This window comes from Phlebotomus papatasi, chromosome 2 (assembly GCF_024763615.1).
Source record: "Phlebotomus papatasi isolate M1 chromosome 2, Ppap_2.1, whole genome shotgun sequence".
NCBI classification, from domain to species: Eukaryota; Metazoa; Arthropoda; class Insecta; order Diptera; family Psychodidae; genus Phlebotomus; species Phlebotomus papatasi.
In genome coordinates, this window is record NC_077223.1 from 107,797,938 (window position 1) to 107,823,506 (window position 25,569).

Sequence of the window (25,569 nt, forward strand, 5' to 3'; positions counted from 1 at the left end):
GTGCCCATTTTATGTGCAAACACACCCAATTCAAATGGGTCACTCTCTTTTCAATGGGGCACTGTCAGAGTCTGCCAGGAGGACAGTATTTCAATTAGGAGACAACGATAGAGTTAACCCTTCAGGGAGACTTAAACATTTTTCTGCAAGGATTTCTGCAGAGAGGAAAATAGGTGCAAAAAACTAACAGCCTTGATCAACATTGTTCATTAAAGCTGGAATTGTTGATGGTAATGTATGATATATATAGGGAGAAGTGGGGCACCTTTGAATTAAGGCAGCTTTAATTTCGAAGCTAAGGTACATTATGATAAGCCTCAATTCATTTTAATATTAGGAGAAAAACTCCAATTTCAAAGGTACCACATTTCAAAGATGCCCCATTTCCCCCTAGCAAAAATATTTTATTGCTAAAAACTCATTCTCAATTAAACAATAATTTATCAATATAGATTAGCAAAATCATCAACTATAAAATACAGTAAATAAATATTTGCAATTAAACAAAATTGAACAACTTAATGTATATTTTGGTGGATTTATTAGAAGAGCTCATAATTTTGGACAGTTTCTAAATTTGGACACATTCAAGGTAAAATTGGACACTAAAAATAAATTGATAAAAATTATGGATTTTATCAAAATCGCACTCTACAACTCCGTGTCTTTGCGCAAGCCTTTCTCTGCCGGGACACATATTGTATGCAAAGAAAAGATCGTTATAACGACAAAAGACTATACAGCCTAACGGCGTTATCACACTTGCACATTAAAATTTTAATGTGATTCACATTAATTGTCGCTTGTGAGCGTCCAAATATGTTATTTATGTCTTTGAGTCACTTAATATTTGGGGTTTTTCTATTTATTGATAAAGAAGTAGACTTGGCCTGCAAAAATAAGTTTAAATTTACCTAAAGCATAAATATCTCTCACATTAAAAAATTAGAGAGAAAATCGCATTAATTTTTCGCATTAATGCTTTTAATCAATTTATATCAAATTTTGCGGGCCAAATCTAACTTTTTATCAACAAATAGATCAAATTTTGAATATAAAATGATTCAAACACACAAATTACACATTTGGACTCTCACCAGCGACAATTAATGTGAATCATATTAAAATTTTAATGTGCAAGTGTTATAACACAGTAAGAAGAAGCATTTCCGCCGTTTGGCTTCGGAGGCTGGTCACCAACGCTGAGACGGCGGCGGATGCACGGTATAGGTGGACAATGTAGAGTTGAATAAATAAATTATTATTATTATTTCAATATTTGCTGAATAATAAATTGTATCTAAATATTTGTTCTTTTTGGAAGATTTTAACACTAAATTCGTTAAATTTTGAATATGATTTGAGTTAAAATTGCTTCGTTAAAATTTCAGTATGAGCAGTTACACAAAGTAGAGACGAGTTAGACAAAGACGAGTTACACAAAGTAGAGAAAGTTCATGAAAAGGACATTTATCTTAATAAAATTACAATTCAAACGTTCTGTCATGAATGGTGCCATTCATGAGAATGGTTACAAAATCACGTTTTATAAAACGGCTCGATAAACGTATTTCCTTACATAATAGAGGAAAATTACTTTCACAAAGTTGTAGAACAGTAACTTTCCTATAAGACTGCGCTAATTAGAAATTTCTGGGGTGTTCGAGTAATTTGTAAAAAAAATAAAATATCCGTTTTGTGACTTTTTGCCCCAGTCTTCCCTATATTTAATGCTAAAATTTACGAAAAGTACTTACCTTTTCTCTAGGTATTCCAAAATTTGATGCATTTTAACCTAAGAGTTCGTAAAAAATAAAGGCGGTTTATTAATAATTTAAAAATATTGTTCTGAATTGAAACCGTTTGAACCGAATTGAACCTATGCCGAATTAAAACATTTAAATTAAATTGCAGTGTGTTTCGAATTTAACATCAAATATCTGTTAATCTTTCCATGGTATACTAAATTATATTTTATTATTTTTTTATTATGAAAAAAAAAACAGGATTTTCACTTACCTTTCGAAGCATAAATTTCCTATAATTTTCAAAAAAAAATATAAAGAAAGATATCATTTTTTCCTATGAATTCTGATTATTTCGCAGAACCCAATTTATTCCTGCAATCATGTAAAATATAGCAATATTCTTCAAATATCAATTACAATTGTTTTACAGTAATTACAAAAATGTTCATACAATTTAACAAATTTTCACTCGACTTCTGCATTCTCCAAACCACCATCAAAAATGTCACAAGAACAAAAATCTACACCTTAAAAAATCGAGTGTTTTACCTTAAGATTTTTCAGGAGGATTTTGCTCACAGAAAAAAAAAATTGAAAAAAAGAGCAAAAGTACGTGGAGGGGGAATATTTTCAAAAAGAAAAGAAATAAAAGATTTTTTTCTCTAGAGAATCTGGAAGAGCTTCTTGAGCTCCACCATCAGAGCCCAGTCAGCTTTAATAAGATCATCCCTAAAGTAATCCTTGCAGGCATCGATACTCTGTCGCGAAATCTGCAAAAATAAAAATAAAAAAAGAGGGAATTTTAAATGATTGTCTTTTGTGTCAAAGACAGCAAAGTTGTAAGCAAAAGACTTTTAATTTGAATTGAATTTGTTGTGAAAAATTGAATATTGCATGAAGTCTCTCATTCACATTCTCCAGATCAATTGGAAATTTTGTTGAAAATGTATTTTCTGGATTATATTTCTTTCATTTGCGGACACAAAAAAAACCCCGAAGGTCAGACACTCATAATTTGAATAAAAGTGCCCCAGTGAGAGGAAAATTGCTATTTTGTAGTGCTTAAAATTGAGATTTTCACAATCACGCAAGGAAATGATGTGGAAATCTGCATTCTATCTCATCCTTCCTGCTTCATCTTTCACTGACTTCTATCCTCCAAGTGTCCCAACATCAATGCATTATCGGTAAAAATTTACATGAAACGTCAGTATTCATGAATTATCGAGACTTGTGGCGTTTCTTCGCTTAATTCTTTTAATAAATTTATTCCATTCAAATTTTATACACAATTTTCATCCTGATAAGTCTTCATTTCAGTATATTCAGTTTCATGAAGAACCGTTCTAAATTTCAAAAAGTGTATAGAAGTCCTACACTGAGAGAAATCCGAAAAAGTCAAAATAACATTCCGGAAATGTTAATTTTACTCTGCAGTATTGATCCGAAAACGGTGTAAATATTACCCTTTTTAGGTGTATTATGGGTTAAAGATACCTTTCATTCATGTTGATTTTACCCTTAAAAGCAGGGGGGTAACCACTTGTTTTTTCTATATGGAGGTTCATGAAAGACAGTGAAGGTACTACTGAAAGAGAAAGAGATCTTTGGAAGACATATCGACCATCTCATTCTCTGTGTAAGGTCTTGGAAAATTGTTTTATTTAATATAAATTATTAATTTTAAAAGCAAAGATTGTGAAAAGTTAGTTAATTGAAAGTACAAATTCAATTATGAAATGTTGTGTAGTGCAATAATTTCCGTAGAAAGTCTAAAAAATTTACGATGAAATTGTTCTCTCGCAAGTGAAATTTTTTTTGTATAGAAGTGTTTGGGGATTTTTTCCCTAAGAGTTTTGAGTCATATAAAATATGTCCATCGAAAGTGTCTTTTTTAAGCGTTCCAAAAAGGTGTATCTTATGGTATCCCCGGAAATTAAAACAGAATTATGACTATTTTTTTATGTGAATCGAGAAGAAAACTGTGACTCAGCGATAGTTATTACTTGAAGTCAAAATGTTACCTAATTGAAATTGACCGTTAGTACACTATTCGAAAAATACCTTGTTTTAAAATATTTTCAAATTGATAAATCAATTGATTCTTTTTGTGTACTGCTATAAATAATTAAAATTTCAGACTGTAGAAGTAAAACAACATTATTATACGGGCTTTACATATCTTAGTTCAATGCAAATTAAAAATCGTTGACTTATTTGGTATAGTTCTCATTTTTTTCAGTGAACTAAGGAAATTTTTTAATGTAATTACTTAAAATGAGTTAGAAAATTGCAAGAATGAGACCAAATGAGAAGTAACTTCACATTTTTTCAAACTGGCTACCCCCTTGCTTAAAAGGTGTAAAATTAACATTAAAAAATGTTGATATATTTCTACAGCCAAAAAGTGTTAAAGTTATGACGAAGAACGTTAATCGCAGCCTCTTTTTTTCTCAGTGTAACTTGATATGCCCTCAAAATTCTCTTCACATTTACTTATAATTGAGATGTAGAAAGTCAATTAGTGGTATCAAAAGGGTGAAGAATTTTAGCATAATTTTGAGGTTTCCGCAAAATTGTATATCAGTTAAAGGGGTAACTCGGGTAACTCATTTCGGAGAACTTGAGCCAACCTGGCTAGGAAGTCCATTCTTTTTTTCAGGGACTTCAAGTGGTATCCACAGGAAACTTGAGGATCCATGTATTTTCAAGGAACCCAGATATTTTTACAGGGATCTCAGAGGACCCCCAGGAAACCTGAGGAACCCATATATTTTTCAGGGAACTCACATGGGACGACAGGAAACCTAAGGAACCTTAAGAACTCATACATTATTCAAGGAACCTGAGGACCCATACATTCAGTTAGGGAACTCACGGGCATCTCACAGGAAACCTGACACTGAGAGAAATCCGAAAAAGTTAAAAACATTCCGGAAATGTTAATTTTACCCTGCAGTATTGACCCGAAATCGGTGTAAATATTACCCTTTTTAGGTGGATTAGTGATTAAATTAACCCTTTCTCACGTTAATTTTACACTTATAAAGGTGCAAAATTAACATTAAAAAATGTTGATATATTTTTACACCTAAAAAGTGTTAAAGTTACGAGGAAAAAAAGTTAATCGCACCCCCTATTTCTCAGTGGAGAAACTCATTTATTTTTTAGGGAACCCAAGAAGCTCTCAGAAAATCTGAGAAACTTATACATTATTATTCAAGGAACCCGGGACCCGGGACACTCATGGGAACCCAAAAAAAAAACTCAGGAACGTGAGGAACTCATACATTTTTTAGGTACCCGGAGAACTCACTCATTTTAAAACTTTAAAATGAAAATTTCAGAAAATATAGTTTAACCCTTTAAGGACGATTGGAACACCAGTGTCCCATAAAGAAAATATTTTTTCCTGACTACCTAAAGTTATTTTTTTCTTATGTCTGTACATAATTGCAAAGTAGAAGGTTGAAGGAATTTAGAATATTTTTGCAAATCTCTATCTATTTGCTATGTAGTAAATATTTAAGCTCAAAAATGGTGAATTTTTAAAATCTCAAATTCATAATTGATTTTATTTATATTTTATACTTTCAATTTTTTTTAAGCAAAACCATTTTGTCAATAAAAACAACAATACGCATACGTAATATTTTTCATTAAAGCGAAAAATATTATTCATTGGTATTGTCAGAAAAATTACTTAAATTTTTGGGCTATTTTTGTCCCTATCGGCCATAGAAGCACAAAATACACCGAATCAGACTCTGTTGGACTTTTCAAGGTTATATGTAAAACTTATCATTGATTGTGTTTCTCAGTTTAATTTTTATTGTTGATTTTCAGTCCGTAAAAAGTGCCTCGTCGTTAAAGGGTTAAATGTCGTACTGTTATATGCATTAGAGCTTGAATTAAATAGATTTTTTATTATGCTGTAAAAATTATAATTTTTTAGTTTTCTCGACCCACGTAACCCCTTAAGGGGTAACATCTACCAGAATTTCCGAAATCAACGATTTCTTTTTCGTGATTTTTTTGTGACTTTGCTAATGTATTTTGTGTGCTGCTTTTAGTCTATTTTGACCCGTGTAACCCCTTAAGGAACTTAGGGATCCATAATGCATATATTATCTCGGAGAACCGGGAATTCGAGTAACTCTAATTGCTTATGAGTTACTCTTTAGTTCCATTTCGTACACTAAGAGAAATCCGAAAAACATTCCGGAAATGTTTATTTTACCCTGCAGTATTGATCCGAAATCGGCTTTTTAGGTGTATAGGGGGTTAAAGTTACCCTTTTTCATGTTAATTTTACCCTTAAAAAGGTGTGAAATGAACATATTATGTAGACATCATTTTTAAAGCATTATGCCCAACGCACAATAACTTTTTAACTTTTTACGAAGTGTCGATGAATATCATAAAAATTAAAAATGAAGTAAACAATAATAATTTTTTTCATAAAAATTATTGTTTTTGTGCACCAGTCTTCATGATTCTTTGAGACGAAAAATTGAATGAGATTTTTCAAAATTAATTTTTGATCGTTTTAATTTTTACTCGTATTCTAAATATGTTTTTTACTATTACAAACATATTCAAGTTATTTATCTTTCAAAAATAACAGAGCAAACGAGTAAACTAGTCGTCTGGAAAATTTTGTGCTCTTTTACCTTTATGGATGATTGGGTCATATATGACCCATAGTTTTCCAGGACTCCTAGGGATGAGAAAATTTCTTTTTAACCATAAATCTCTTATTTAGGCTAAAATATCGAGGGAAACTTGATTTCGTTGAATTTCGCTCAGCGGAAAGCTTCTCGTAGTTAAAGGGTTAAAGTGAATTATCAACTCGTTATCCTTTGACAGCGGTTTAGACTTTTCCTGATTTCCAAGACCTTTCAAATGAATCCATTCGTGTTCCAATTCATTGAAAAATACCAGAAATACGATCAGATTTGTTTCGTAAATCATTTGACTTAAGAGGTAGTAAAGCATGAAAAAAGCCTGATGATAAAAAGTTAAAGGCAATGAAAATTAAGATCAAGTATCTAAGTAGAGGCTTGATCAGCGGGGTATATCATCAAGCCCCTAAGTTGATATCACTCACCGTTTGGACATTAGCGAATAAAGGAATTAATTCAAAACAAAATTGGTAAAATTTTACAAAAAGTTTAATTTCAATATATGTAATTTCCAATAATAGAAGCAATTGTCTTGTTTCTAAGACTATTTCTAAGACTCATGCTGAATTGCTATCACTTAGAGTAGCCTCTCGCAGCAAAAATAAAAATTGATCAATGAAGTGATGGCAAATAAAGTATTTTAATAAATAATCTCTAGGCGTGAAACTCGTGAGATCAATGAATGAAGCATAGAGAGCAAATTTTGAAATGTGCCCCAAAAATAGACTCTCTCTTTCGAAATCATCATCTAAATGTGTGCTCACATGCCAGAAATAGAATCATCTCGTGAGAAGTTGTCAATGGTAAGAAATTCAATTAATTTTTCTCCATTTTACAACAATATATCTACCCATCTACACATTTTCCAACCACTCAATTTACAATCCATTTAAATTGACACCAAATTGTGAATAAATTGCAATGGAATTCTTTTATCGCAGTTTTGTTCTTTTTTTCTTTCTTCCTCTTAGAATTCATCATCAAACAGAAAGTTGTGCTTTTGATTAAAATTAAAAGAAACCCTTTTCCCTTCTACCCTCAGAAAAAAAACCCCAAAGTAGAGAATGAATCAGCAAAAACACCCCCAGAAAATGATGAAATGTAATTTTCTTACCCTTATCGAGACAGAGAGAAAGAGCTTTTAATATGTTTACTCCTCCAGCATCGCAGCTTTTCCCATATTTGAAGGAAAAGTTTCTTTTTTGGAGCTGTTCTGTTCCCTTGTCCTAGTTCCGGTGCTAAAAATAGCTTCATCATTTTGCAAAGTGTATGTATGAACACTTCAAACTTACAAATTCATGAAGGTCTAAATAGGGAGATATCAGAAATCGATAACTCGGTAGGTCAATAAAGGCTTTTTAGTACTGAAAATTAGTACTCACTAGTACTAATAGTATACGGAAGAAATATGATGAGAAACTATAACTGCATTCATCAGGGTAATTAAGGACGATCACACAATTTTGACAACTTTCAGTTATAGATCTTTCAAATATAATGTACGAGGCAGACGAGTACTAAACCGCTATATTAGAGATAATTCTCTGGAGTATCTCTACAGTTCCCAGACATCCCTATTCAGGGCGTACGAAACTTTGATTTATTTCTTTATAATTGTAGAAACACCTCAACTTTGGCAGGAAGTGCTCAGAAGTTTTAAATACAAGAAGAAGAAAGGAAGTACTAAAACAAGACTCAAGGAATGCATTCTACTTTTGTACCATCCATCTTCCTTTCAGTATAGTGAAAAATCCGGATATATAACTATTCAATATCTAAACAATATGAAATAATCCAAAGACAGGTGTACTAATGATTTTCATGCTGTACTAATACGTCTTCGTTTTAGTACAGAAAATTCAATAGCAAATTATGCAAAAATGACTTTTTTAAATACTTTTCGTAAAAGAATTTTTAGAAAGAAATTATGGTGCTGTGCCCCAAGGGATGACATTAGCTCTGAAAAATGTGACCGGTTTTAGTGCAAATTTTTACCCGTTTTCGTACACTTTTCACGATATATCTCCAAAACTACGTAGGTTGCCAATTTGGTGTTTTTGGTTGCCTATTCAATATTAAAATGGCTTTTATTTTGTATTTATATTTTTTGTTAATTCATTCTACAATGACAGAAAACAGCTAATAAACTCAAAAGTTTTTTCGGCTTGCTAGAAACACATGGGAAACATAGGAAATGTCATGCCCCTGGCTATGCCAATGAAAAATGAAAAGAGGAAATCTCATTCTTGAACAGTTTTTTTTTAGCACATGACTGTTTTCAAGTACTTCTATGCAATCGACATTTCTTTTTGTAGGTTCATTGTTGGTTTGGAACACGACGGGGACTGAGGAAAACAGTCGAGACAGAAACAAACATAGAGAAAATTCAATGATGCAGAAGCATTTGAGAACATTCATGTACTAAAAAAAATGTACAGGAGAAAAATATTCCCTCTTAATTTTTTATTTGATAAGCACCATTGTGGCTTCAGAAATGAAATTAACCTACAATGCTTAGTTCAATTTTCGTACGAAAACCGCAAAAAAATTTAAAATCTTTCAAAGGTAGGGAAAAGTGCCCATGCTTTACACGATCCCAAGCATCATAATGACCAAAGGTTTCTTATGTTTTTCAATAAATATGACTCCTCGAATTGATATTTTTAAAACGTGGGGACAGTGTCTTGCTTTTAAAATATATTGCGGAGTCATATTTATTTAAAAACATAGGAAAAATTTAGCTATTATGAAGCTTGGAACCGTGCAAAGCATGGGCACTTTTCCCTAGTTTGGAATTTCGCATCTAATATCGCAAATCGATATTAAAAAAATGAACATAACTCTAGCCACAAGGTGAGACATGAGATTATACCTGTCCTTGTAATATCAAACGATCAATATGTATTTGGTAGGTTTCCGTGTGTAAGTAGTAGAAATACCAGAAACACCAAACTGTTCATAAAAATTGCAATGAAACTTACTACACAAATTACAGAAAAAAAACATTTCAATTAAGAGATGGCGCTCCTGGACAGAGATTGAATCCAAGCAACGGTACAAGCTGTGAAGTCTGTTCTAAACTTTGCAATTAACATGCTTGAAGTTTAAGGGTTTCTGGTTTCTAAGAAGAATTTATCAAGTTTCCAAGGAATGTGACAAGATTTTGGATCGTGATGTAGTAAAGAATTTTGCAGGAGTAATGTAAACTATCATCCTAGAACTATGCTACGGATGGTAGTTTTCGTCACTCCGGCAAAGTCTTTGGTATATCAAGACCCAGTATTTTGTCATTAGCCTTGTAAACTTGTTAATTCACGATAGTAAACCCTTCAATTTCAAGCATCATGTTGCATCATTACGCTTTTTCCGTAATTATTGTAATTGTACTAAAATCCGTAACGAGGCTACTAAGGGAACGCTTTTCTAGTCCCGTGGTGCTAAACGCCCCCCTTGTATTAGTTCCCAAATAAAATTATCTGCCAGGATGGTTGGGTGGTTGACGAAAATAGCATCCGATAGCAAACGCTTTTGTCCCAGTTTCCAGAAATCCCCATCCCTCCAGGAGTATTTGCGTCATCACCAAACTGATTCCCATTCATTCATTCCAAAACCCAAACCCTCCCCTACTCCATAAACTCCCCCAACTCATGCAAACAGTTTAACCCAGTTTTCTCGCAGAGTTCACTGACACAATTCTCCCGGATTCCAGCTACCCCAGTGACGTCATCAGGAAGTGAATTGCGTCACAAGTGCCCTACTTTCTCTCCCATCCAATCCCATGGCAAAATCATCAATGAAGGATGCCAACGACCTCGCTCTGCTTTTCCTGCCACATACATCGAAATTATCCCTGAATGACCCAGTTTTCTGGGACATGGAAACACAAGCACCCCTCATGAAGTCCTCAATGGCTCCATTGACGTCATTCCCTGCCCTGACTAACCTCCAACCACGAGGATCCTCTTCTACTTGGCCCCAGTCCCACAAATGTGCGCGCCCATGAAGACAAACAAGGTGATATAAAAAACAATTTAGAGCACTTTGCCAAGAGTCATTAACATTCTCAATTGATTGTCACATGGAGAAAATTGCTCTATCAATCTACCCCTCGATATCACATGCGAATTGATTTATCATTTGCCATTTTCACGACCTCACAAATGTTATAGAAGAGCTTAAATGGACTGTTTTTTGTGCTTTCCGCGTGGTTTTCACAGAATAGACACGGCAATAGGAAATGAGAGACAAATTAAACTTGCAATCTTTTGATTTCACGGAAATTTTTCACTAATTCTGTGTAAAAACCAGAAATAAAATAAAACGCAAAATTGGCACAATTATTTTGAAGAAGATAATAAAGTCATTAGTGTTACAAATCGCTAAGGATTAGTATTTATTGGATCTGACTTCCACATAACAGATTTTTCTGTTGGTTCATGTCACGACTGTTTGGTGGTTTTAGAACACAGCGAGGACTACGGAAAAGTGTCGAGACAGGAACCTACATAAAGTCGATAATGCAGAAGAACTTGAGAACAGTAGAGCGCTAAAAAAACATGTTCATTTTTCATTGCAACAGCATCACAATAGGGCACCATAATGCTGTTATAACTATTTGGTAGTTTTAGGACACGGCGAAGATTGGGGAAAAAAGTCGAGACAAGAACAAACAGAAAGAAAAGTCGATAATACAGAACCACTTGAGAACAGTAAAGTGCTAAAAATACATGTTCATTTTTAATTGGAACAGCACTACAGTAGCACACCGTAATGCCGTTATAACTATTTGGCAGTTTTAGAACACGGCGAAGATTGGGGAAAAGTCGAAACAGGAACCAACATAAAGTCGGCAATGCAGAAGCACTTGAAAACAGTAAAGTGCTAGAAAAAAACGTTCATTTTTCATTGGAATAGCACCATAGGCCTGTTATGACTGTTTGATGGTGTTAGAACGCAGTGAAGACTGGGGAAAGTACTCGCGAGAAGATCTAGTGGAAAGAGAAGTCGATAATGCAGAAGCACTTCAGAACAGAAAAGTGCTAAAACAAACATGTTCATTCTTCATTGGAACAGCATCATAATGGCGCTTCATAATGCTGTTATGACTGTTTGGTGGTTTTTAAAACACAGAAAAATTGGGGAAAATAGTCGAGATTATAACCAACTGAAAGAAAATTCGATAATGCAGAAGCATTTGAGAACAGTAAAGTGCTAAAAAAAATATGTCCAAGGCTATTTTCAAGAAACATTTTCTACTCTTTTCTGGGGATTTCAGAATTTTCTTTAATTTCCCTCTGAAATGTTTAAAAATTTCAACAGGATATTGTCTAAGCAGGGGAAGGTTTTCAGACTTCGCACACGCCATATTTTTCCCATCTTCCTTTAATGAATCTGACCTTCGTTTTTCAGGAATTAAAGGAATATGGGAAAATTATCAAGTGTTCGAAACCAGAGGCCAGAGAGTACTCTGATAAAAATCGCTCGTAAAAGTTATGTAAAATCTCGTTGTCCTATATAGAAAAGTAACGAGATGTTTGGCTACCCCTGTCGCCATAGGGATTTTTGTAAAATCTTTTCATTTTCAACAAGATATCTTATTGATACCGGATACTGAACATATTTTACTAATAATATACAAAATCTTGTAAAAGTTTTGTCAGTTTTCTTTTTTTTATTCACAAAAAAAAATAAAGATTTTGTAGTCAGAAATGGTCTCTAAAGTCCTATTTAACCATTTCCTGCAGACAGCTTACCGGCTTATAATTGCTATATATAACAAAAAGCATGAAAATCGTGACTATTATATCCACCAAATTGATAAACAATTTGACAGAAAATATTCCAAGACCATTTTGAGAGAAAGGGATAAAAATGAAAGAGAAAACGATATATTTTGCAACGCCATCTATTGAGAAATTACCATGAAAACCAGATTTTGAGAAAACTTTTACAAGAATTTTATTAATTAATTTTGGTGGATTCGGTTTTAACAAGAAATCTTGTTGAAAATGAAAAGATTTTACGAGAATCCCTATGGCGACAGGGGTAGCCAAACATCTTGTTACTTTTCCATATCGCTCCTTGGAAATTACAAGGGGCCAACTAATTTTTGGGCATTTTTCAAGAGACAGCATGAAAGATTCAACTTTGTGTAAATAAGTATCTCAATTAAATGACTGAACAAAAACAATTTATTTCTTTTCTATTTGTATGAGCACTAATGTAAACATCGAAACTTTTATATTTTTACCTTTCAAAATAGGCTTTTTAATGAGTTAGCTCCTTTTCGTTCTAAATGATGTGCAAATTTTGCTGAAATTAGAATGACAAGTGATCAAATTGCTTGAGTTAGTCCTCTGTTTCACAAAAATTTGAGCGATGAATATATTTTGTGCCCCTTTACTTCAAACAAAATTATGCAAGTAATTAAAAAGATTAAAATTTTGAAAAACTTTTCTAATAACGAAATTTAATGACTTATATCATCTGAAAATTTATTAAATTGTCTTTCTAAGTGCAAAAAAAGTTTCTCAAAATCGCAAAAAAGTGAGTTGACCCCTTGTAATTTCCAAGGAGCGATATAAATTGACTTATTTTACAAATTTTTTACGAGATTATTTACGAGATATTTTTTTTCAAAGTATGTACGAAACCTGAAAGCCTTCCCCTAATTTGAAAAATTTAGAATAAATTAAAAATCAAGTCTTTCAAAATCAATTCCAAGAGCACTTCAGATGCCAAATCAACTCATAAAAAAAACCCTGAGAAATCGAGAGTAAACTTTATTCAAAAGTGTCCAGAATACAGAGTCTATTACCCTCCCAGTTTTCCCTTAAATAACATTAATGGGTGTATAAATTGGTCCCCAGGATTTTCCGAGTGGTGACTATGAATTCTTGGAAATATATAGATAAGACTGTCTAAAAATAGCATCATATACGAGAGTTTCAGGTGAATTCTAAACGAGGATTCTCCATCAAATTCTCGGTAATTTTATTGTGTTTGTCTCTGGCAAATACTGCGTGGGAGAAAAGAGTGATTATAGTATGAAAAGTCCTGGGGTACAATTTTCCATGTGATAAAGTGTCTTTTATCCTTGTACTTGAATATGCCATCATCCATTTAATATCCACTGTTTCGCGATGAATTTAGAGAGAACTTTTGCTTTTTGTATTAAAAACAAAAATAATTCCCCGACAGAGAGAGAGACAGAACGAAAGGATTGAATGAGCCAAACAATTGATTGAGAACACTTCATTGAAAAACTCTCGATGCCAAGGAGTGTCCAATGGAAATCCACCCAAGGATAACATGGGAAAGTAGGTCATGCGGGGCTTTTTGTGAATGAGTCCACTCCCTTCCGATCCCAATGGAATAATATCCCCAGGACTTGGGTGTGTACTCAGTATACAATTCCACCAGCAAAATAAGGGAGAGATATCCTTGACACACGTGCCAGGCATTGGATTCTATTTTTGGTCAAACCACCCCGACTTTTCTCTCCCTCTTACCTTACCTCCACAAAAAGAATTTTAATATTACAAATGGATATTGAATTGTCAAGAGAAATACAGCTGAATTTTCAATTAAGTAGAATGAAAATTCAGCGGAAATCATTCTTCATCAATACTCAGATGTTTGTTTAAACGAGAAATCATTGGGATATTTTTATCACAACTCACACGGAAAGTTCCAAGAGGATGGAAATCCTCAAGGATATTTTTTTTTCTTTTATTTGGGAAAAATTCAATTCACAATGTTTCATCAAAGAATTTTCTGCTTCAAAGAACTTCATAGAAAATCTTCCAATAAGTTGCAATATTACTTTGTTGTCTTTTTTAGATATTTCTCTCTCACAATACTTTATTGAAAGTTTAACATTTTTACGCTTTTTCAACTTGGTTTTATGACGTAACATTTGAATTTACTATTGAGGAAGTTATGAGCAAATTTAACATTTAATTTTTCTAATTTTCATGGGAGATTGCTTAAAAAAATCACCTTACCAAATCGGAATTTGGAGCAATGAAATATTCATTACGATTTATTAAAGCAAAATAGTTAATAGATTGCAAAAAAAAATTAAAGAAATAAATTAGATTACGGTTGAATGCTTTATAAATTCAGTTGGGGAATTCTGTAACAGTCTGGCAATGCCATTATGACAAATCGCGTTCGAATCTCAGGAGAGCTTTTTCGAAAATGCGATTCTGTAGTCGTGACATTGTCATTTCAGTGCACGTGACATTGTCAAAAGTCACTTATTTGAGATTTTTAACAGTTAAATTGACAATGAATTGTCATTTAAATTGTCAATTTCATTTTCGAACTCAAGCTTTACTAGCATTAACAAGTTTCGAACTCACGAACTCACTCCACAAAAATTGCAGAATTCCCATACAAGTCCATTAAAGAAACATGGAAAAAATATGAAATTTCGAAGACAGAGCATGTTTAAAGCCTGGAAGCCTTCCCCTATATAGTTTTAGAAAAGAGTCACAAATTCCATGTTTCTTTAAATATTCCTATTTAATTGTATAAATCAAAAATTTCTACAAAATGGCTTTTTTTCATAAGTGACATAAGGAGCCCAAACAGAAGTAGATTTTGATTCTCCAAGAGTGCTTTGGATAAAAGGTAAATGGAACTCTATTTGTACAAAAAGTCGTTGAAGTTCGAAGAATTCAAATTCAATTTCGAATTTTCATACTAAATTTTCGAACAAGTTGGGGAAAATTTATCAAATATCACACTAAAAAGCTGGCAAAAGAGTTACTTAGTGATAATGGAGTGGTTAAATACTGAGGCAAGACCAGTAAACGTCGTTGTTCTGTTTTTTTCCTCACAACAATGTGAAGACCGTCACATTTTGACACTTGAGCACTTCGAAATTCGAACAGGATGTACATCAGCCACTTCACGGAATTATCAAGAAGTAAAAAAAGTCTCTTTTTTGGATGTTCAAATAGTTTTTCGAATTTTTCAAGATCTACTTCTGTACGGAAAGAAGGTGCTTCATCTCCGAAATTTGAATATTCGAAATTCAAAGTTATCACAGTGCGGAAATTTAAAATAATATAGTCGAATTAGAATTCCCCTGCCCTTCTATATTAGAGAATAACTTCTTTAACTTCTTTTTAGTACGGAGTTTTGAAAGTCCTGATCATTTTTGGTAAATTTGTTTCGAATTTACGAACTTCGCAAATGTTTCGTCACAAATATTGTTCATCAGATGATCATTTAACGAGCATTTTTGTTCTTTTATAAATATTTATTCGTATATTTTTATTAGGGAAAAATTTACGAACCAGTAAATCTGAATATTTACGAACATTGCTAACAAATGTTTGTTAAAGTACAAAAAATGCTCGTTAAGTGATTATGTTACAACCAATGTTTGTGAAAAGTACAAACTTTTGCGAACTTGTTTGTGGGTTAATGATTTACGAGCATTTTGTAAGTCCCCAATAGGAATTCACAAACATTTACGAACAATTTTACGAAATATTTTTTTCTTTGTCATAAAAACTATTTTAAATAAAAATTATCGGAAATTACGACAATTCCGGCCACATTTTTTGTTCCTAAAATTTCCACGAATTTTTAATTTTTGAATACTTTAGTCTTTAGTGATTATAATACAAAAAATAACAAAAAAATATCGCTTCGATGAGTAAAATGATCTGAAAAAGCCCTTGGAAGAATTCAGGAAAGGCAAGGCACTATTAGAATGAAGGTGGCCAGAATAGGCCACCAATGCTATGTCTACATTTTTATTCATTTTAAAATATATTAAAATGATTTTAGAGAAAATAAAGACGATAAACTGTCTACAAGGTTCCAAGCAACACCCCTTATAAAAAATAACAAAAAATTCAATTTGAATTAAACATATTAATTACATTTCAAACTTGAGACTTTGGCGCTTGCATGCAACTATGACGAATTTTGCAAATATGACGAAACTTACTCTGCATACTTTTTCAATTTAAATATTAAAACACAGTGTCAATAATGAATCCAAAAGCAATAAGTAGCAGGGCCATACATTTTTTGGAGCATTCTAGTGTCTTCAAATATCCTAAATCCCCAGACCTAGAACTTTTTCAAAATTTAATGTCTAATAAAATATGAGGTTATGTTCTGTCTGTCCTCAGAAAAAAAGGATACATATAGTACATGGCTCAAAAAAGTAATTTCTCGTTAAGAAGAAATCTTGTATTGATGATTTCTCCAACAAAAAAGTACATTGGGTATGCTTATCGAATTTACATTCTTATCCCGGAAATGTTACAATGTAACCGACCCTTAAATTAATTTTAGTTTTAAAATTGTCCTTTTTCCTGTGAAGTTCCATTTAATTTATAAAAAATGAAGAAGTTTTTGGATGAATCTAAAATAGTCTTTTATTTTTAGAACGGTAATTGATCCATAACAACGTATCAATGGAACATAGAATTTTCAGGTCCTGGAAAACTCATGGAAAACCAGGTCAGACATGCGCAAGAAAGATCCGAACCCTCGGGAAACTCATGAATTTTCCACAATATCCCGTTTGCAGAAAATCAATGAAACCCTCGGGAAAATTTAATTCACAACTCACTGAGAATTTCATGCAATTGCTGATGAGAATAAAAATAAAAATATATCTTTCATACGGAGAAGAACCAGAGAAAAAAGTGTCCATAAAATCATTAAGTTTATTGCAATTAAATAAATTAATATCCCAATTTGAGGGCGTATTCGAGCTTGGTTTTTTTTCACATCATCTACCCACTTCTTCACTTGCCTGATGTGAGGGTGGAAATTTATGAATGAGTCTCACGTCATTCAAGAGTGAATGTTTCCATTCTCTTCCAGTTTCTATGTGGTTTGGACTTTTTATTGCTCGATCTCAAAGAGAATCAAATTTATGTAATCAATTGATATTGGGTTTATTATACTTTATGATTATTCTTTGCCCTCAAATGCCTCAAACAGATCAAATTTAAAGATTCTGCAGTTTTAAGAAAAGTGACTTAATGGTGATTGTACGTTTTTCTGTCTATCGGTTATGGACCTGAAGGCGAAACGGTAAGTGATATCGAATTCCATGTTTTTCGCGATAGTTCGTAAATGACATCTAAAATTTCTTTCATTTTTGAATATGTTGTAGTTCCAATGACCTTCACAAAATTCTTCTAAGGGCATTTCAAGGTCAAATATCAAAGTCCTCCAAAACACGGTTACTTCAATTAATATAGATATTTTTACGATTCTGGAGGGATGGTGGAACCTTCCGAACTCTTGTAACTACCTTCAATGGACTTGAAACGGAAAGGAAGGCCACATGAACTTCGTGGTCCAAGGAATTTCATACCTAAGGCTTAGCCATATGGCTTAACTGCTATAATTTCTTACCAGTCATGGAAAATTTAACCTAGAATTGGATTATTAAGGACGAATGACTTATTAGGTTCTGACAGAGCAATGACATTGATTGCCATTTAGGATTATGAGTCCTTCGGGGACTATGCTAAACCTCTGGTCTGAAGACCGCTTTAGATACAAGGTGCTTCTTTTTCCCTGTCCTGGAGCCAAATAGGCCAGTCTTCAGAGCAGTATGACTACTTCTTAAGCCAAAGGCCAAATGGGCTATTGTAGAAGCCGGTGAAAAGGAGGTCTCTCCGACAAGATTCGGTTAAACCTAGATGAATCTCTAGAATACCAAAATGAGATAAGAATTCTTTCTGTTTTAGGGTGATACTCCGAACACTATCTTGTAAGACAATTCGGTTTCGTAGCTGAAGTCCCTACCGTTATTATGAATTCCCAAAGACCGATTGGGTACACAAAGTACCTTGTCCCTAGGGTTAGCCCTCTGAGAGGGCAGAAAGCGATCATGCCTTCCGATGGTATAATGCTCTAAAGCCGACAGTTAGTTGATCCCGAGCTACAAGTACGTCAACACACCCTTAACCCTTTAAGGACGATTGGGTCACCGGTGACCCAAAAATGAAATTTTTCCTACGGCCTTCTGAAGCTATGCTTTGTTCTAAAAAGTCAGAAAATGTGATTTTTTCAGACCCTCAATTTTTGACAAACCTCTCGTCCTTAAAGGGGTAACAAGAGAAATCTTGTCGGGCCGCCACCTCTAGTTGTACTATGCCCGATTTCCAACACCTCGTCGGTTATTTTGATCACACAATCTCAATCTCTCAAGTGAGATATCTCACTTAATGTTATTGCAATTGTGTATGTGTTGCTCGCAAGAATTATAGCTTTAAGATGAAAAATCGTCTTTTTGTAGAAAATCACCCATAAAATCACAAATTTATGTCAAGCTTCGACTCGCTTGAAGGGCTTTGAAATTCTGTATAGCTCGATGTTAGTTTAAATCGACAAGGAATCGTTTTGAAATGGTTTTCTGACGATTTTTGAACCAATTCCAATTCAGTTAGGAACTACTTTGCGCGCTCCACAAATTTTCCAATTTTCCCGGCTTGGGAGCATCCCTTAGTCAGAAGGTCCTGGAGCCAAACGGGGTACTTTCTTGAAAAGCATGACTTCTTTTTTATTCGGAAGCCCAATAATTTGGCCACTTCAGAAACCGCTGAAAGGGGAGCTTTCCCCCCTTTCTCCCATAAGATTCGGAAAAATCCGCTCTGACGGTTAAAATCGTAACATAAGAGAAGAATTCTTTCTATTTTGGAGTAAAACTCCGAGACGTACTTCAGTCTCCTTATTAAAGTATTTCACTCATTCCAATTGCATTTGCATATGTGTTCCTCGCAAGAATTATAGCCTTAAGATAAAAAAAAGTTTTCATATGGAAAATCATCCAGGAAACTGCAAAAATTATGTTATAATTGAACTCATTTGAAAGGTCTTGAAATTCTGAACTGCTCGAAGTGATTTAAATCGGTAACGAATCAGTCATACGACTTCGAGCACTCTGCGAATTTTTTTCACTACTTTTTTTTATTTCTTGTATTTTCTACCTCACCAATAATAAACCTAGGGTGTCTCCCCCACTGGGTTTATTTGAGCAATTACACACCAGCCACAATATAATTTAATTAAGAGTCTATTTGGAAATTTCATCAAATTAATGGCTGCATAATGAGGAGAGGCATAAAAGTTGTCACTATGAATAAAATTGCTATCAATTAAGGAGAGACAAAACATTGAGTATCAACTGACAATAAAAAAAGCCGGAATTTTTTTTTCTTGTATAGTTAAGATGGGAGAAAATCTCGCCAATATTCTCCTCCGCCAACACTTTTAAAATGATGTTCATGTGTCAAAAGTAAGAAAGTCACAAATAAAATTATGTTGTTTAGGTGTTAATCACTTTTAAATTCCATTCTCCTCCGATTTTTTCTTCCTCTTCTTAACGCCTTTACAATCTTTTTTTTTATAAATATATATTTAATATGATACAGCGATATCCCAAAAATAAGCTCTCACTCTCTTGCTCAAGTGAATAAATCAAAAGGAAGACCTAAGCAGAAATCATTAAAAAACTATGAAATTCAAACCTTTGAGAAACCACAACAAAAATGGGCATTCTCACCACATTCCAAAAAGATTTTAGCATAATTCTGGGTGAATTGATGAGAGAAATAATTGACAGATGGTTTTAATGATTGAATATGCCACCTCGCTTTCATCAATATTAATGAAAAGTTCACCCAAAGTGTCGTTAAAGTGTGAAATTTGCAAGGTGTAATTTATGCAGAGATAATTGCAAAAATGCATATAGCTCAAGCAAAGAATTTCACACCAACTCATTTGACTTCCAGTTCTTGTTCCACTTTTCTCTCTATTCAGAAATAAATTTTCCATCATTATAAGTTTTTAAAGTCAATTACAGAAAGGTTTATTATGATGTTATTACATGAGAAAGATGAAAAATTTAAATAAGAGCGGCACTTAATGTCAGATTTGCATTTAAATTAACAGACATAACCTCAAGCTTTCAGCGCGCTCTTGTCAGAATCATAACCTCAAATTTAATATTCTATCTATGCTTAGAAATTTACAGTGTTATTGCATTGGCTTGCATTTATTACTTGATCTCAGGATGTACTAAAAAATACGTAAAATTTAGTACAGATTAGAAAAACATCCCTGGTTCATCATTGCCATTTTCCTCTCACCATAAAATGTTGCACAAGCATGACATTGAATTCTATTTCTTTAACCAAAATTCAAATTCACACTGTACGTCAGAGCTCAGCAGGAAATAGGCCCTCTTATTTTCTATTAACAATATTTCGTATTAGATACGTTTCCCGGTCATCAAAGATCAAAATAATATAAACTAAGAACTAGTGAGGCCCATTTAACCAAGATTATTAACCTATTGGATGTAAACACAAGTAGATTTTGATTCTTCAATAGTGTCTTGGATAAAAGGTACAGTAGACTCTTCGATATCCGGCTGACTGGGGGACACAATGACATTTAGGTTTTTTGAATGATCAACGGTTTTTCTATTTTGTGCAGTGTGAATTTATTTTCTGTCTGACAAAGAAAAAGAGAATTTTCTTCATGGTGTGCTTATGTTTCATTTTTTATCACAATTATGTATTAAAAACTTCGATACAATGTTAATAATACTTTAATTCACTCTGGACAAACTTCATGTTTAGTGAAAATAATTTTGAATATATCAACCGTCAGTGTTTGGCAGCTGTCACCCGGATATCGAAGTGCCGGATAATGAAGACCCAGCAAAACTTCGATCTGCAATTCTGCACTTTTGAAATTTTAACGTTTCTTGTCATTCAATCGGATACTTCGTGTGGCTTCGGGATAGTCGTGCGACTTCGTGAGCATCGCGAATTTCTTTCGTATTTTCTAACCATTTCCTTCCCCTTCGTATTTTCTATTATGGCTGATTTAATAATATTGTATTATAACATTATAATAATATTGTAAAAAAAAGAGAGTATTCACGTAAAATTGTTGAATAAAAATTTAATTTTAAATAAATTGAAATACATATTTTTATGTAGTTAAAATAATGTTAAGAAACATTAGAAAGGGTAGAAGAAATGTAGAAATCATCTAAATACTCTAAAGAAATTCTGCCGATAATTTTAAAATTTTCTATGGAAATTCTGCAGAAAATTCTGCAGAATTTTCATACAACGATCGGATCTACCTTAGAACAAAATTCTGCAGAAAATCTGCTGATTTTTCGGCAGTTAGTAATTCAAATCTGACGAATTTCTGCAGAATTCTGCAGAATTTGCCGGGTGGGGAGTTGAGTGTACAGTAGACTCTCTCAAATCCGAGCATTTTGGAACCGAAATGTCACCTGAATTAGAGAGAAATTCGGACAACAAAATTTTCGAAGTGCAACGATTTTTTATTTATCTGCATACACATATTGAGTTCATATACTCATATTTATGGTAAATTTAGTGAAATTTTCTTTAATAATGCAAAAACACATCAGAACTAAGACAAACCATAGCAAATTTGAGCATATTTGCTTCATTTGGTAATCAGAATCAAACAGTGTTAAATTCAGAATCAGAATTAGAATCAGAATTAGAATCAGAATCAAACAGTGTTAATAAACAGTGTTAAATTTGGAAAAGTGTTTAATTTAAAATTGTTTAATTTAAAGATGGTGAATTTCAAGATGTTGAATTTGGAATTGTTGAATTTAAAAATTGTTGAATTCTGTTTATTGTTGAATTTTCTTTTCATTTCGAAGAGTTTGATTCTTTTTTGCCTTTTTAGACAATTTAATTGGTTTTTCCTGTAATCGGTATCCCCCCTAATGCGGAATGATTACATCTAATGATCGGATCTTCACGATATACTTATTATGCATATAAATATTTGATGTTCTATTTTATTTTTGCCCAATGAAAAGCATCTCGACTGAAGTATAAGTCTTAATTGGAAATTCAACAATTTTTACACAACTTTTGTTTAAAAATTCAACAAATTTGGTCGAAATACACAAGGCTTCACACTATAATAATGTTAAAAATCATGATCAAACTATAGTAGTGTTAATTTTTGATCATATGACAAAAAATACCATAAAGTTGTGTATATTTTCACGCTATAATAATGTGAAAAACTGTAATCATACTATAATAGTGGAAATTTTTAGAATTTTTCAAATAGTTTTAAATCACGAAACATTGTTGAAAATTTTTATGATTATAACAGTGAGAAATTTTACACAGATCGGAATTAAATAATTAATTTATCCGATTTTACACTATTATAGTGTTAAAATTTTACACATTTTCAAATTAAACAACATTGTTGAAAATTTTTCAACTATAATAGTGGTAATTTTCGATAACGTGACAATAAATTACCAAAATGTTATGCATTTTTTAAACATTTTTAAATTAAACAACCAAAATGGTCGATTTTGCACTATTATAGTAGTAAAATTTTACACTTTTTTTTACTGTGAATGTCAACAATTTTTTTTCAAATTTAAGTGCTGCTCGAATTAAAAAGTACCCGATCTTAAAAGAGCCGAATTCCCAGAAAAACTTCGATCTGCAATTCTGCACTTTTGAAATTTTAACGTTTCTTGTCATTCAATCGGATACTTCGTGTGGCTTCGGGATAGTCGTGCGACTTCGTGAGCATCGCGAACTTCTTTCGTGTTTTCTAACCATTTCCTTCCCCTTCGTATTTTCTATTATGGCTGATTTAATAATATTGTATTATAACATTATAATAATATTGTAAAAAAAGAGAGTATTCACGTAAAATTGTTGAATAAAAATCGAATTTTAAATAAATTGAAATACATATATTTTTATGTAGTTAAAATAAAATTTTCTGTAGAAATTCTGCAGAAAATTCTGCAGAATTTTCATACAACGATCGGATCCACCATTAGAACAAAATTCTGCAGAAATTTTGCAGAATTTTCGGCCGTTACATTTTCAAATCTGATGAATTTCTGCAGAATTCTGCAGAATTTGCCGGGTGGGATTCCGTTCTCGATACGTTTCCCGATCATCAAAGATCAAAATAATATAAACTAAGTACTAGTGAGGCCCATTTAGCCAAGATTATCAACCTATTGGATGTAAACACAAGTAGATTTTGATTCTTCAATAGTGCCTTGGATAAAAGATAAATGGAAATCTATTTGCACAAAAAGTCATTGATGTTCGAAGAATTCAAATTCAATTTCGAATTTTCATACTAAATTTTCGAACAAGGTGGGGATAATTTATCAAATATCACACTAAAAAGCTGGAAAAAGAGTTACTCACAGTGATTATGGAGTGATTAAATACTAGGGCAAGAACAGTAAGCGTCGTTATTCTGTTTTTTTCTCACAACAATGTGAAGACCATTACATTTTGACACTTGAACACTTCGAAATTCGAACAGGATGTACCTCTGCCACCTTGCAGAATTATCAAGAAGTAAGAATGTCGCTTGTTGGCTTTTCAAATAGGTTTTCGAATTTTTCAAGATCTAATTGTGGATCTTAAGATTGTTGATGACTGAAGTGTCAAGAATACCGAAAATTCAAATTAAAGAACAGCCAGCGCTAAAGCGGCGAATATGTGAACTTGTACTGTAGACTTTCGGTTAATTTTCGAATAGGTCTGGCTTAGCTTTGGAGTGGCTTTGTGTCTTCGAAAGATTATTATTGGGCACAACCAAACCTAAAAATGATTTTCAAGGTCAATAGTTAAATAAGGTTCCAGGGAACGTATTTTTCAACCGATTGGGATAAGTTTGGGTTCATTGGAACGGTCTTGAAATCTTCCACAAGTTTAAAGTAATTTCAATCGTTTATAAGTCAGTAATGCTACTGTCAAACCTCTGCTTCACTCCAAATGACCACAACGGACTTTCTGTTTCTTTCATGAGAAAAATCCTTAATTTCCTTTCGAATTTTTTTTTAACATAATTTCCATTAATTTTTTATTAGAAATTGACAAGAGAACTTTTAACCTGACTGTACATTGCACACACGAATTGAGTTACTTGGCAAACGACGGAGATGTTTGTGGGCGCGACAAGTTTTCATTTCGCGTGGCACATTCGCATTTACGTGAAGAAAAAGCAACGTGAAAAGGAGATCCAAATGTCTCGGTGGGATTTCACATAATGCTCAAACTCGCACGTGGGATAATGTATTTAATTGCACAAAATCCACTTGCATGTTAAATGCGGCATAAGAGAGAAAAATTGCCACAATTTTTCACACTGTTGTTGTAGAAAATTGCATTTTTTTTACTTCTTCTTATTTACTCATTTTAAATTGGGAAGTTTTTCATGTTGTACCATTTTATTCCTCTCGCTCTTCCACCCAACAAACAACAATTTTCATTCAGATGGTAATTTAAATAAGCGTGACAAAGGTCTATTAAAATCACTCAACACGTAACATTTGGGCGTTTTTCTTTCATTTTTTTTTGTTTTTGGTTTTGCGAAAATGCACTCATCCTCAAAACGCAGTCTCGTGACGTGAAATTTATTTATATAAATTTTCATGGCGATCAAATTCGCACATTTTATTATTAACACACATTACGCCAATTGTGCAATATATCATGTCTTTTTTTCTTTGCAAATTCAGAGAAGGAGAAGGACTTGAAAAGTTTTTTATGTTGATCAAACACGCTCAGTGTGTAAAAAAAAAGAAGTAGTATAAAGATCAATGGATGAAATATGAGTGAACTTACCTTACTAACAAGCATATCAGTCTCATCAAAGTGTCGTCCGAACATTTTGGGTGAATCTCCTGGAATTGGTTCGATTTTTATACAAACTTCCTGTCCTTTTCGCGCCGATTCGATCTGCTTGTGATTGTATTCAATGGACGTCACAATGCCCAATTCGACAAACTGCAAAAAATAGAGAGAGAAAAATTCATTGAGAAATTGGCAGATGTGCCATTTCGTCAGCAAAAGTGCGATATCATTGCAATCACGAAGTTTTTACGAGTAGTGCATTCATTGTATAACAAAATGTTCAAAATCTAATTCCCGCTTTGAGTGGCTCTAACGGCTGTCGCATGAATTTATAATGTCCTGAAAATTTGTAGTATATTTAAAAAGACCTTTCATTTGCGCCAACGATGATAAAATTCGGATAATTAGAACGGAAATTATGTCTGATTAAAAGACACGGAAAGA

General features: G+C 33.0%; 1 protein-coding gene across 3 annotated transcripts in view; it reads right to left on the bottom strand.

The window, feature by feature from the left end:
- Positions 1–2,125: 2,125 nt before the first annotated feature.
- Positions 2,126–25,569, bottom strand: part of LOC129800713 (eukaryotic translation initiation factor 5B) — a 151,376-nt gene continuing 127,932 nt past the window's right edge. For 2 of the 3 annotated variants that reach the window (XM_055845310.1, XM_055845312.1), the window contains one exon: positions 24,937–25,278. In XM_055845310.1, coding sequence (XP_055701285.1) covers positions 24,952–25,278 — 327 coding nt within the window. In that variant the 3' untranslated portion in view covers positions 24,937–24,951. Of the gene's footprint in view, positions 2,519–24,936; positions 25,279–25,569 lie in introns of those variants that run through there. The other variant, XM_055845311.1, reaches the window with a different exon arrangement.